Source organism: Vicia villosa, linkage group LG4 (genome assembly GCF_029867415.1).
Source record: "Vicia villosa cultivar HV-30 ecotype Madison, WI linkage group LG4, Vvil1.0, whole genome shotgun sequence".
Lineage (NCBI taxonomy): Eukaryota > Viridiplantae > Streptophyta > Magnoliopsida > Fabales > Fabaceae > Vicia > Vicia villosa.
The window spans coordinates 105,699,963-105,713,525 of NC_081183.1; the positions used below are offsets into that span (position 1 = coordinate 105,699,963).

General features: G+C 32.8%; 1 protein-coding gene across 2 annotated transcripts; it reads right to left on the bottom strand.

Moving 5' to 3' along the window:
• Positions 1 to 200: 200 nt before the first annotated feature.
• LOC131595038 (uncharacterized) lies at positions 201 to 11,791 on the bottom strand. Of its 2 annotated transcripts, XM_058867259.1 has the most exons (15): positions 11,637 to 11,791; positions 9,229 to 9,765; positions 8,846 to 9,122; positions 8,158 to 8,456; positions 6,695 to 6,877; positions 5,461 to 6,216; positions 5,104 to 5,198; positions 4,950 to 5,009; positions 4,744 to 4,832; positions 3,672 to 4,223; positions 3,358 to 3,432; positions 2,997 to 3,067; positions 2,855 to 2,912; positions 2,042 to 2,300; positions 201 to 1,826 (listed from the first exon to the last, which is right to left on the bottom strand). In XM_058867259.1, the coding sequence occupies exons 2-15, from the start codon at positions 9,639 to 9,641 to the stop codon at positions 1,135 to 1,137; spliced, it is 3,879 nt and encodes a 1,292-aa protein (XP_058723242.1). In that variant the 5' UTR covers positions 9,642 to 9,765; positions 11,637 to 11,791; the 3' UTR covers positions 201 to 1,134. The 2 variants fall into 2 exon arrangements, with proteins under 2 accessions (XP_058723242.1, XP_058723243.1); XM_058867260.1 differs by lacking the exon at positions 11,637 to 11,791 and having other exon boundaries at positions 9,229 to 11,570.
• Between the last annotated feature and the right edge of the window lie 1,772 nt (positions 11,792 to 13,563).

The window sequence follows — 13,563 nt, forward strand, 5'->3', positions numbered from 1 at the left end:
TAGTCCAAATATATGTAACCCACAAAAATACTGTCTGGACAAATCCTTTCGGAGAAAGGAAAAATTGTCGCAAAAAAAGTTATGGGTTTCTTAGAACATAGAGGCGAGAAACAACTTCCAATATATAACCACAGATAAGAGCTCAAATAAAATGTCAGGAAAGCCAAGATTCATTACCTATATAAAAAAGGAACAGTTCAATTCCATTTGTTTGATAATAACTCCGTTGCAAATAAATTTCTCAAAAAGGAGGATCATATCTGTAAACATTTGAGATAAGTTTCTTTCCATGCCCTGCAATTATTAGATGTAGTTACTCACCCAACTAAAGAAATAGCAATAAGATCAACTGGAATGACATCAGAAATTCCTGGGCACAACTTTTACATATTGATTGTTACAAAGATCATGGAAAATTTGTAATACTGAATTCCAGATTCACTTTGAAAAACAATTAAAACCAAAACAAGAGCCTAAGAATTGTAGCTAATAAATCAAGTATTAAATAGTCAGCCAGAGACCTGAACAGTGAATGATAGATTACAAGAATCTGTCCATATGCGAGTATCACAAGGAGGACAGCAACTAATCATACTCATTATTTGATGAAACACAAAATAATCATATTTACGTAGTCGTCAATTTCTCCAGGAAGCCTCCAGAAAAATTCTGAATGAGCACCAAGCGAAGCATGGTAAACTGCTTGACAGCTTCATCTGCAAAATACCAAAGCAAAAAACTTGTTGTGTGTGTGCGTGGGGTGGGTGGCTGGGAGTAGTTTCAGTAAATGAAAATCTGATTTTATTAAAATATTAAATGTATGTACAAAGGCCTTGTTCTCTGATCTATAAGAGCTACAACCAGGATACAGTGTTTGCTAACTTATAATCACTAGGAATACTAAATTGTTACTTGAACAAAAAGATTTTTACACTGGAAGTCATGAACTTCAAAACGAGCAAAATCCGAAACAGCTGAAAGTAACTCAAAAAACTTGGGGGAGGATAATCTACCAAAGAATCTATATAACCTAATTAAGGATAGGATTAGCCATAAGACCATCTCCTGTAACTAGTCATTACTTAAAGTACTTTGTTTCCTGTCATTGGTATGTAATATACATAGAAAGCTGTTTCAAACCATCATGTTCAAGTCTGAAAGGTCATCCATGGGAATTTCAAGGCCCATAAATCCATCATCTTGCAATCCATCATCATCAATATTCAACCACGAACCAATATCCTGACCTTGGTCATCAAGTACATCCATTCCAGGTAGTTGCAGGTTCGACAAATCTATAGCCTCGTGTTCATCTTCACCCGCGGCAGACTCGTTCTTTTCCTTGGCATTGCTATTGGTAGACATTTCATTTGATTTTGAAACAGATGGCAATGCTGCTTTAGGTTGGTCGGATAGCTTGCCAAGGAGGCCATTAACAGAAACAGAATGCTGCCCTGCTTTTTGCTTAGGCTTTGATTTTGGTTTCCTTTCTCCTTTAATATTAGATAATGTGGGCCTACCGGCTTTGGCAGTTCCGTTTCTGGATAACACTTCTCGGCTCTGCCCTTTTCCATCTCTGTCTCTTTCGCTTCTCTTTCCTTTTGTGCTGCTTGATAGAGAACCTCTAATGCCCGATGGACCACTTGAAGCGCCAACATCGTCAAGGGATAATTCCCTTTTCTTCCCCCTGTTTGACCAAAGATCTTCCTTCCCACTAGTTTGTTCAGATGAATTATTTATAACAGGAAAAATATCTGATAAATTGACATCATGATTATTCATGTTCGGACTAAATTGTGCAGGGCTCCTCCGTGAACTAATGGAACCTGAAGAGTGAAATATGTACAAATTAAAAAACAAAATCCGGAGAAAAAAACCCTGTATATAACAGATCAGGGAGAGTAGACAAGGTATTGCACAAACAAGCATAACTTAAAGGCTTAAAGCCGTGTGAGACTTTGGCTAAGATGGTGATTGAAAACACAAAAGATACAAAATATTAGATTAAACCATTTATTCAAGAAGATAATGAATAAGACACCTGTTCTTGCTTCCAGAGAACGGGAAGAAGCATGTGGTTTTGCAGACTCAGCCTCTATGCCATCTACTAGCCGAACACTACTCCTTTGGGAAGCAGCAAAGAACATGTCCTTGAATAAAGGCTCGTTGAAGCAGCTCTTGCCTGTATCTTCAAATTGATGGTACCGCTCCAATGTCCGTTTAACAAATCCCAATGCTACTTGCTTGGCCACTTTGCTGCTTGTATTTCTCCCACCTGAGGGATTACGGCCCCGACAAGCCTGCCAACCAATAATCTCAATTTATTCTTCAATGAAAAATAAATATAAAATAATGAATATTTTGAATATGATGACATCTATATTTGGCTATGGAATTGTTCAACTCTTACTCTCAAACAATTTTAATAACTTTAATTAAGATAACCAAGCAGAGTATGGATTTTGATTTCTCTGATAAAACATTAAAATAATAGGTAGGTTTCCATAACCTCAACAATCCACACAAGTCATACAAGAAGATTGATATCACCAACACATCTGATACATTCCAGCAGATTCATTTAGGGCTATCCATACTACTCAACAAAACGCCCTGCATATAATGTGTTCCTTGTTCTACTTCCCGCTGCATACTTGAATAATAAAAGCTAGACCATGTTTTCACTCTGTCTATACTACCCAATACCCACCAGTCCAATGCAAAGATCCCCCTTCCAACCATTGTAATAAACTTTTGGTCTTGGGGTTAATTGACTAGGTTGGAAAAATACAATTGAAAACAGTAAATCAGGTCATTATATGCAAAAAATAATATCGAACGTTGAGAAGGTTACCATGTATTTTTCATAAGCCATTACAACGAGTTTGTCTAGAGCGCGTTGTTCAAAATCCCTGTTAATCAAAATTTTATATCAACAATGAGCAACAAAAGTTAAGTTCAGAAAATTATCAGGGCATAAATGGGAGTTCAATTACTTTTCTTGACATTCTTTGGTCACTGAGGCAGATTTCAATAACCCTTCTAGCAAGCCTTTCTTCTTGGAAATCTATGGTGTACATGAAAATAAAATTACAACATCAATTACATAATATCAACATTACATCCATATAGTTCAGAATTAAATTTATAAATCAGATGTCAGTTGTAACTTGTAAGCCTGATCAACTTTGCTTGAGAAAAAAGTCTAATCTACATATTAACAAGAATTTGGAAAGCAAAATTTAAATATCCACTTGTTAAAAGAAATTACATAACGGATAAAAAAGTATGGGCAAAAAAACATTTAACAATTATTACTAGTGTACATTATAACTTAGCTTCAGCATCAGTAAGTACCTGTCTTTGATAATTCTCTTCTAACCTAGTGATATCGTCGAAAATTCCTTCATCATCTGTTTGCGATATTTCAGGCTACAAAAAATATAAGAGAAAAAGAAAATAAGTATTACAAAAAACATACAACATTTAACAATAACAGACAGAACTTCTTGAAAAAAATAAACCATTAGATCTATTGATCAGTAGTCTACTGAAAGTACAGCAGAATAAACTAAAACAGATAAAGTTTAATCAAACCTGGTAATATTTATATTTCCTCACTATGAGATGTCATGAAAAATAGCACTGATGTTATTAGGAAAGTGACTTACCACAGGTTCTGGGGAAATTCCAATGCTCTGAAGCTCCAACAGAATCTTGTCATTTATATCCAAGGCATCATATTCCAACTCTGAAGAGGTTATGATAGGCGACTTCTGGCTTGAGCGCAACCCGTTGGATGGAATATCTACCACATCACTTCTAGTATCATCATGTTCTGGCTTCTCAGTTGTCCTATAACCATTGCAAGCAGAATGACTGGTGAAGTTATAGTTAGCTAGTGAGTGGTTATCCAAACGGTTCAGTTCAAATTCTCCATTTGTCTCAAATTGGGTATCATACGCGTCAAAATTGAGATTTTCACTTCCACTGCAATCCTCCTCTGAAATTAAAGCAGATAGCAGCCTTTGACAAAGGGGAATTACATTACAATCCCCTTTAGTTATCTGCAATTGCTCACTAACAATTCCAGCACCCCTTTGAGCATCAGGTGCAATATCTCTTCCACAAACCATCAACCCAACCCCATTAGCAGCAGCTTCATAATCATCTATATTTGAAGAAACTGGAGTTGGCGTCAATCCGCTTGACTCAAGATTTATCTGAAAGATGAATGAATTATTACAGGAGTTCAAATAAATAATTCAACTACAGGTATGTCTAAGAAAACCGGATCAACTAAATCATGCTATTATCATAACTAACAACAAAATATAATGTATACAAGAACTGAGGCAATTTTTAATATATATCAAATTATAAAATTATGTATACGGCATAAATATAAAAATACACACACACAATAATATAACAGCCAAATCCATAGTTTCAGGTAACATCAGGATTTAGGAGATTCAAGAGAAAAGAAATACGTATCTATTTATGTAAAAATTATAATATAAGTTATAAATAATCAACCAAAGACTACCTAAGTGCAATAGTATCATGGACAAAAGACAAATCTGAAGCACCGTTGTATAGTGCTCTTTTCTTAAATCTGAAGGCTCTAAACATGAGTAAGGGAGATAAGAGTCATGCTGACATTTGACCCAACACAAACTCTTACAAAGAACAGTAACAATAACTGTCACTGATAATCACTAAAAATATAAGGATTGATACCTTCTGTTTCCAGTATGCAATATCCTCCTCAATTATCAAACCAAAGAAAGGCTCCATCTGCCTCCAAAATTGGCTAGAAAAAGCACAACCTGCAGGAATAACAAAATTCAGAACTACTCCATCAGATAACAAGTATTTAGGTGTCACATTTAGATTCTGTCAAAAATAAAGTATCACATTTAGATAGTATTTAGAAAGATTAATACCAGAGTCGATAAGACCCTTTACAGCAGCCAATAGCTCTTCATGTACATCTTCTGGCCCAACTAAACCAATGAAATCAAAAGTGAATAATAATGTGTATGTATTGCAAATGCAAAATTGACTTCAATGTCTTTTTATTGGTACTTAAATCAGTACCAAGGAAATCTGCTGATGCACTAATTGCTGAGTGCTTTTGACGAGCATATGCCTTCCGATCAGAAAGTTTCCTGGTTGGTGGCCGACCTGCCTTGCTGCATGGATTTCATAATAAGATTTTAGCCTGTGCCCGTATAAATTGCCAAATAGCCTAGGGTCCAATGATTTAAGCTTTAAAAAAAACAAGTCCATGATACTTTCTTCAGAGCATGTTACAAAAGCTATTATGCTTAGCTTCTGAGGGGAAAAATCTTGCATAAATAAATCTTTGTTTAAAAAGGTATATTTTCTTTTTTTTCTAACGTAAAAAACAGGCTCTGTAGGCTGTAGCAATGATTTAGAAAGAAAGATTCTAACCTTTCACTCTTCTCAAATCCTAGTCTTGAACTTCTGAGTTGCTTTACAGTCCCTATGTTTCCTAGCTTCTCAGATGTCATTGGCACCAATGACCTTGTAGCAGGAAAATTCCGCCCTGTCCTTCCTTGCCTCCGAACGCCGTCTCCATGTTCTTCCCTGGATACAAGTTTATTTCGTTTCGTTGGAGGCACCATGTTAGAAACCTTTTGAACATTTTGTCCAGCTTTCTGGTCTATCTCATCTGGTTTCCTGCCCTTGTCTTTAGGTTTCATCTCAGCCACCCCTGACTCTTCACTTTCAGATAAGGCAGCTGAAGATGATGGATCCCCTTTTAACCTTATTTGCTGGGGAGAACCACCAGACAAACGTTTGGCAACTCCTAACCCAAGATCACTGCCAGACGCATCAGATACAGAATCCAAAACAGGGGAATCAGCATTACTCGAAACAACGGGAATAAAACTTGCTCTTCTGGCAGTGCGGGAGCTCTTTTGTGGCCTCTGCCAGGGGATAACAGGTGGAGAAGATGAACGTGCTGATGCTGCACGTTTGCGATTGTTTGTGCCAACACCAGCAGGGGGCTTGGTGGTAGTGCTACAATTAGATAATTCCCAATCATTAGGAACAGTTGCTCTGTGGATAACAGGTGACAACTTCGATGCAACTCCTGAACCTGATCGTGGTGCCCGAACAGATGTATTCAATTTTACACTTGAATTAGGGCTAGTTGAATTAAATTCATCACGGACAGTTGCCCTGGGTATACAAAATAATTGAAAAGACTAAATCAATTATAAATTATAGAACATATATAAAAAATATCAAAACAGGGAAGAGTAAAGAGGAAAAGAAGACAGAGGTCATCCTTTAAGAAATATAAAGGAAGTATACAACTAGGAGTTTTCAGCATCAACATAGCAAAGTCACCGTATCCCTCAACAAATTTCTAACATAAACCTCTCTAAAAAGATGAAGCCCGACACTTACTCATATCTTAAGCAGTTACTTAATCCAAAACACCCAGTCAATTAAAGAATAAAAACATAACGAAGGTAACTATGAATGCTAATCACAATTTATAAAAATCAACAAATACACAGAAATGGAGCAAATGAACAACCCCACAAATGCACGGAACAGGCAATCTGAACATAAAGTGGAGAAAAAGGCTGCTAAGGATAAAAGAAAGTTTTATTTGTGAAAGCAATAAATCCAAAGGCTCTTAAGTGCTTACTTGTTAGTGGCTCTGAAATTCATCCTTTCTTTGTCTGAATTAACAGGACGATCCCGCCTATCATTGATTGCAGAATTGCTATCGGCATCATTTCTAGGAGTAGAAACACGTGTGCCTAACCCAACTTGTTGAGAGACGCCATCTGATTTTCCAGCTCCAGCAGTTACATTAGAAAGGCCCGACCTACAAAAATATACATAAAAAATATCATATACGTAGCATAGCCTACACTATAAAGATAACAAACAGGAATTTGTTTTTTCAGAAAAATAAAAAAACTGTTACATGATATCTTCCATTGAAGATCCTTAAAATCAGAGAGCATAATCCCTCACAACAATATCTACTTATATATAAAAGATGGGTTTGAAGCCTTTCACCATTAACAATATAAATGGAAAAAACCACAACAGCTCTCTCTTTTATTTTTTCAGTATTGCACTTTGTCCGTCAAAGAAAGAGAATCGAACAAATTATCATTGGTAGAATGAGTGCGTTGTATATACCCAAAACCATATTTGGTCATTCTTATTATATTAAGTGTTTATGCAATTTGGTCAACTTATCACCAGTAAAAAATTGCCATTATAATTAATAATAGGAAAAAAGTAATTTAAAATTACATTTTCAAAATAAAATGTTTTATATTGAATGATAAAAGAAAATGCCTATTAGTACATTGAATCTAAACCAAAATTAACAATTTTTGACAAACTGTTCAACTAATTATACAATTATTATTTAATCTTACATTTTTGCATTAGATAATACTCCCTCCATCCCAAAATAATCGACCTATTTGACAATTTCACAAATTAAAAAATATATATATAGTTAAAATAGAGACAGTAATAATTTTACCAAATTAACCCTATCAAGTAATGTGCATTTACCATTACTACCATAAATGCAAAGTAGAATACATTGAATCGTGAGTGGTGGAGCATGCAGTATTAATTAGATGGTACAATTGGATAAATAAATATAATTAATATCACCTTTAAAATTGAAAGTGTCAATTTTGCAAATAGGTTCATTATTGTGGAATGAAGGGAGTATGATATAAGGAATAAAAGTTTAATTAGTAGTTAAATGTGATTAGTATATTTACGGTGAGGCAATACTACAGCCTGCCCTGTAGAATTTAGACAAGGAACACTTTAATTCCAAGAACAATCACTGAAACTTTTCTGATACTTGAAGTCCAAAACTATAATAATCTATTCATAGTTACTAAGGCATAAAATTTATAGCTAATAAATAAATAGGAAAAAGTAAGATATAAATCTTCCCCATATATATTGTCTTATTATTTTACCAAAACTTTCATTTCCAGATATAAAGATCATGAATTAATTTATTTATCATTATTCTAAACAATAATTTATTATATAGAACCAAGGGAGTATATACAAGCTAATTATTTGTTTATACAGAATAAATACACACAAATACATTCATACCTGAAAGAATGAGAATCGTTACTCAGTTTTGACCGAGCATCAGTAGCTAGTCTTTGTTGCATTCCTTGCTTAGTTTCCTGGAAAATGTTAACAGGTTTTGCCGATGTTGTACTCTGAGACCCGTCGGGTTTGATGCCAGAACGCTTCTTCCTCGTTTTAGACTTTTCCCAACCATCACCTCCAATGGGAAAAGTTCGTTCCTCGCCTTGAATTGTACCATTATTAGCAACTCGTACGATATCCTTCTCTCTATCTACAATCCCAGATGACCTGACGAGTGAATTTGTCCGCACATCCATCTAGAATTAAACATGCCCCAAGTAAGTTTTACTCAACAGAGTTTGAAGCATACCAAGTTAATATGGAATCTGACTATATAGACTAGAGTAGTGCAAAGAAAGTTGTAAAAACTAAAATAAAAGGGTGTGCTTCTTTGATTGTGTTCTGGATTCAGTTTTTAAGAACTATTTTGAAAAACTGTTTTTTTATTTTTGATATAAAAACAAGAAAATAAGAAACAAGTTTGTCATTTCAAATTCTAATCGGAAAAAACAAATTATAAGGGAACTAAACCGACCCGTTTTGGAAATCCATAGATGCAATGCAACACATAATAACATAAAGTTCATTACAGACATAAAAAAAGTTAATTCCCGCAAGAAGCTACAAAGAAAACGAATACACATACCTTGACATCAACCAAAGAAGTTCTAGTGCGCTTGTTTGGAACAGCATTTTTGGTTCTTTCTTCCAACTTTTGCTGGTCATGTTCGAAACTGCCTATGACTGTATGACCATGAACTCCAACCTTACCAATACTGGGGCCCAAGACTGGTCGATCACTTAATGTAAAACTGGAACGGTCAGTAGAAAAACTGTCTGCTCGAGATCTCTTCTTTGAAGTTATATTTGGAAAATCTTTGTTGAATCTAGATAAGGCTTCACTGAACATTTTAGCACGATCCCTGTTGAGTTGTACAATGATATTAAACAGCTGTAACTTCAATGCAAGTTGAGAGGTACAAAACAGCTAAAACTTCAATACAAGTAAGAGAACATTCAAAGAACTACCTTGCCCTTCTAAAGTTAGCATGTAACCCATCCCTGAGTCTTTTGATATCTTCCGGTACTACGGATGTCAATTGCTTGCCTTTTGCATAACTGGATGGAGATTCATCCGGTGAAATGCCAAGTGCAGCACTGACATGGCGTTTATAATCCATTGGACGATTAGACTTATGATCTAAAGCAACTAACTTTGGATCAAAACGCACACAACTGAAGAAGCTCATCACATCCCCTTGAGTCGCTGAAGAACTGCTTCTTGACATGTTTGGAAGAGAAGACAGAATTGGATTTTCTATGCTCTCGCGAAAGCTACCTGATCTATCTATTGAAGCAGCTACGTGGGATCCTCGCTGCCCAGTGTACAGAGGTCTATCTGGGCTGGTGGAAGATACGTCAAACTTGGTGGATGCTGCCATTGCACTAATTTCCCCACATCTTTTGAACAAAAACTACAGAGCAGAGAGTGTTGCATTACACAGATGTGGTACTACAGCACATAAAGGGCAAATCTGATTTACAAGGGAACAATTGGACGTGTACCTGAAAGGATCAAAATATTAACAGAAAATCAAACTCCATTGGGTATGATGTAGAGATATCCATGTGGACACTAAATATAAGGGTTGAGAGGTTCAGCTCTATATGGGACCTGGTCCCCATTTTTATACCAAACTATCAGCTTTTTGCATATTGCACCATTTCAATTTCAAAGTTAACATCTAGGACAAATTTTCATTTTCATAGAAAATACCCTCAAGACTGATAATACAAAGACCTCATAGCATAATGGCCCAGTACTAAGTTGAAATGAGCTATCTGATATCTAGATTACATGTTAATTATGAACAATGAAATATTTTGACAAAAAAAAAAATCCATTTTAAGGAAAAAAAAAGCTGTTAGATGTGATACAATTATCTCAAGTCTCATTGGCACCATTAGAAGCCCTTTTTGATATAAATGTAGAAATCTTTTGAAACAGAATATTATTGAACGAAAAATAAAACATGATGCAGCTTCTTCTCAAATCTCAAGCAAGTCGCATTGATTGTAAATATAAAACATATTCATACACAACTAAACTTGGCTTACACGAGTCTAATAATGATACCATACAAAAACGTAGTTTAATAGACATAAATGCTCAATGCAGCATCAAGAAGAAATCTACGTTATTATTATGACAAATGCTATAAAGATTTCGGCAAAACAAACTATATTCAAACCAAATACTTCTACAACTTAATGTTTCCACTTCAAAAACTAATTGCTACAACCATTTACGGTTTCAATTTCTAACGCCAGTTAATACAATTTATTATCGTCTGAATTTCAAACACAAGCCCTGGCCCCATTAACTAGACTTCATTATCATCTTCCCAATAAAAAAACAGGTAGTCAATCTCACGACAATAAACATTTTGCTATCAAGAAACTATAAACATTCCCAACATTCACTTTAAAAATGAACCCATCAAAACATTTGAGTTTTACTAGCTGAATTTGTCAGCGCATAAGAAAACATGCAGCACGCTATTGGTTACAGATTTTCCTTCCAACACTAAACATACGCCTATGTTTGGTTCCACGTTTGGGACAACTAGAAATGATTCTGAAGGTGTAAAATTGATTTCAACATGTTTGGTAGCTCTAGAGTATAATTAACTTTGCCTCCAAAAATGATTCTAACTTGAAGCTAAGATTTATAACTTTTGAATCTAAACATGATTTTTACAATGGAATATATTGTTCAACTCACTTTTATGCAAATGTATCCAAATATAAATCACTTAACATTCAACTCACATTTCTAAGTAAAATCAATTCATTCAAAATCATTTCCGTCACTGCAGAACCAAACATGCACTAAGATCGGTCTACTTCTTCTATTATGTTCTTTTCCTCCGAATATTGCATCATTAGCATCATAACATGGAATGACCATACAATATTAAAAAAAAAAAAATCCTAGTCCTCTTGTTGAGCCTCAAGCTTAAGCTTTTCTTCTTATCTCTAATTTCAGTATATAAATTACTTAGATAAAAAAAATAAACAAATCAAATTAAATCATGATTCAACCAACAACATAACTTCATTTGCACATGTTTCAACTTACTTTATGCAAGCAGATACTATTCAACCTATACTTCACAAATCTCAGTTCAAAACTTAAAATCAAAAATTAAAAAAAAAAATTAGAGAATTAAGAACATGAATAAACCCTAAGGAAACAATCAACACAAAAAGAAACAAAGAATTCAACAACAAACTATCCTGATAAAGCTAAAATCCATTCCCAATCAAAAAATCCAAACCCTAGAACTTGAAATTGAAAAATGAACAAAACAATATCAAGCTCGAAATTGACATGATAACACAAACAACCACACAAAATATATCTCGAATCTTACAATGGTGTAATTGAATTTGAAAATTGCAGAACGAATTTTGAAAATTGGGGAAAAATTGAAGAACGTGATAGAATTTGATTTTGCTTGAAGCTACGAAGCCATGGTGGACGAAACGAGCCTCTGGTGTTTTGATCGGCAATGTATTGGCCCGAGTTTATATTACGGTTTTACCCATTGGTACATATTTTTGCAAAATTAAAATATATGTTTTAGAAAGGGTGTTTTGGTCAATACCAATATCAATACGGTATAATTAACATAGAGTTACATGTGATTATGTTATGCTATGCTATCATCTATAATCTATCATCAATCTTCAATGATGTAATATAAATACGAACTTAGTAATAATTAATAATAATTATCATAATTTATCATATTATAGAATATTTTTATGAATTTTGACTAATATTTATGAAAAGTATCTTTCTTATTTTTTTTATTGTATTTATTTAGTTAATTTATTGTAAGACCCGTTTTATTACTTTATTAAATAATCTACATTGGGATATATATGAATTTTGAATTCCGAAAAAGAAAAACGAATATTTAGATTTTTTTAATTAAAAAAATAAGGATATACGTGATTTTTTTCTTAGCCTCTACCATATATGTGTATATATGTTTTTCTTTTATAAATACTATAAGTGTAACTTTTTTTCCTATAGGAATACTATAAATTTATAAATTTAGATTTTTCCTTTTTTATAGCGAAATTTAAATTTTTTTTATTTTATTTACAGTGAAATTTAAATTTTCTTTAATTACTTAAAAAGCTTTAATAATTACAGGTAGATTTATTTTTATTCTAAACAAAATAGATTTTTTTTTTTTTGGAGTTTTATTATCATGAATATAAATTTAGGTGCTTTCTAGATTACCAATTTAATTTAATATTTATGGAAAATATTTTTCTTTAAATCAAATATATTTTGCGCGTAATTGAGAAGATTAATGTCTCAAGCCGCGTAAAATTACAATAGACAATTTGACCCAAAAAAAATTACAATAGATAATAAAATTCTCCTTCAATAGATTTAATATTATTGCCTGCTCAAAATTGAATTCAAATCAAAACCTCTAGTTAAATTGAAAGAGACATTATCATCTTATTCAAGTATTCTTAGGTTAGAAAATATTTTTTTGTTATATGCGGAAAAAATTAAAAAAAAGCAAAAATCATCTAGAAAATAATTGGTTCATTGTACATGAGTAATAAATTCATTGTATTGTTGAAAATTAAAAAATGTCATAAAATTAGTATTCCCTATATTCTTTTTTAGATGTTGATTTATTAAAAAAATGTGTTTTTTAAAGTTCTAGGTATTATTTATGGTAATATTAACTAAAATTAATTTTTATTTTATTTTATAATGAAAGAAAATATAAAATGATATGAAAACTAATTAAAATATTATAAATAAAAAATTGCTTCTTAAAAATTATTCCCTCCATTATTTATGATAAATAAGTTTTTACTATATAATTTATAAAATATTTAATGCATTTGATCTAGATGTAAGTTACGTCAGTTAGTTATTTAAATATTATCATACATAATAATAAAGCAAAATGAGTTTTTGGGCAATTTTGACAAGTGTCATGCTCACATCAATTCTCATGTTTTACCAACTTTCTAAAAAAGGAAATATTTTATTGAAATAATAATTAACTTTTTATTAATTATTTATTTTAAGTTTTTTATTTTATTTATTAATTGAAGGATGTGGAGAGATTCTTGAAACACGTAAAAATATAATTACTTTTTTACATGGAAGGATATGGGGAAGACCAAAGAAATCTACTTTTAATATAATCTATTTTTAACTAGTATTTAGACCCGTGCGAGGCACGGGTTAAATATTTTTTAAGTAAAAAAATATTTTAAAAATACTTATAATTTAGAAATTTTACTTGTAGTAAGATT

What these genes read in the sequence shown, in the direction of transcription:
- LOC131595038 (XM_058867259.1), bottom strand. Translation starts at nt 9,641, where the DNA reads ATGGCAGCATCCACCAAGTTTGACGTATCTTCCACCAGCCCAGATAGA. An exon ending in GGATTTGAGAAGAGTGAAAG is followed by an intron (nt 5,199 to 5,460) that starts GTTAGAATCTTT and finishes AAATCCATGCAG; the next exon opens with CAAGGCAGGTCGGCCACCAA. An exon ending in TGCATCAGCAGATTTCCTTG is followed by an intron (nt 5,010 to 5,103) that starts GTACTGATTTAA and finishes TCATTGGTTTAG; the next exon opens with TTGGGCCAGAAGATGTACAT.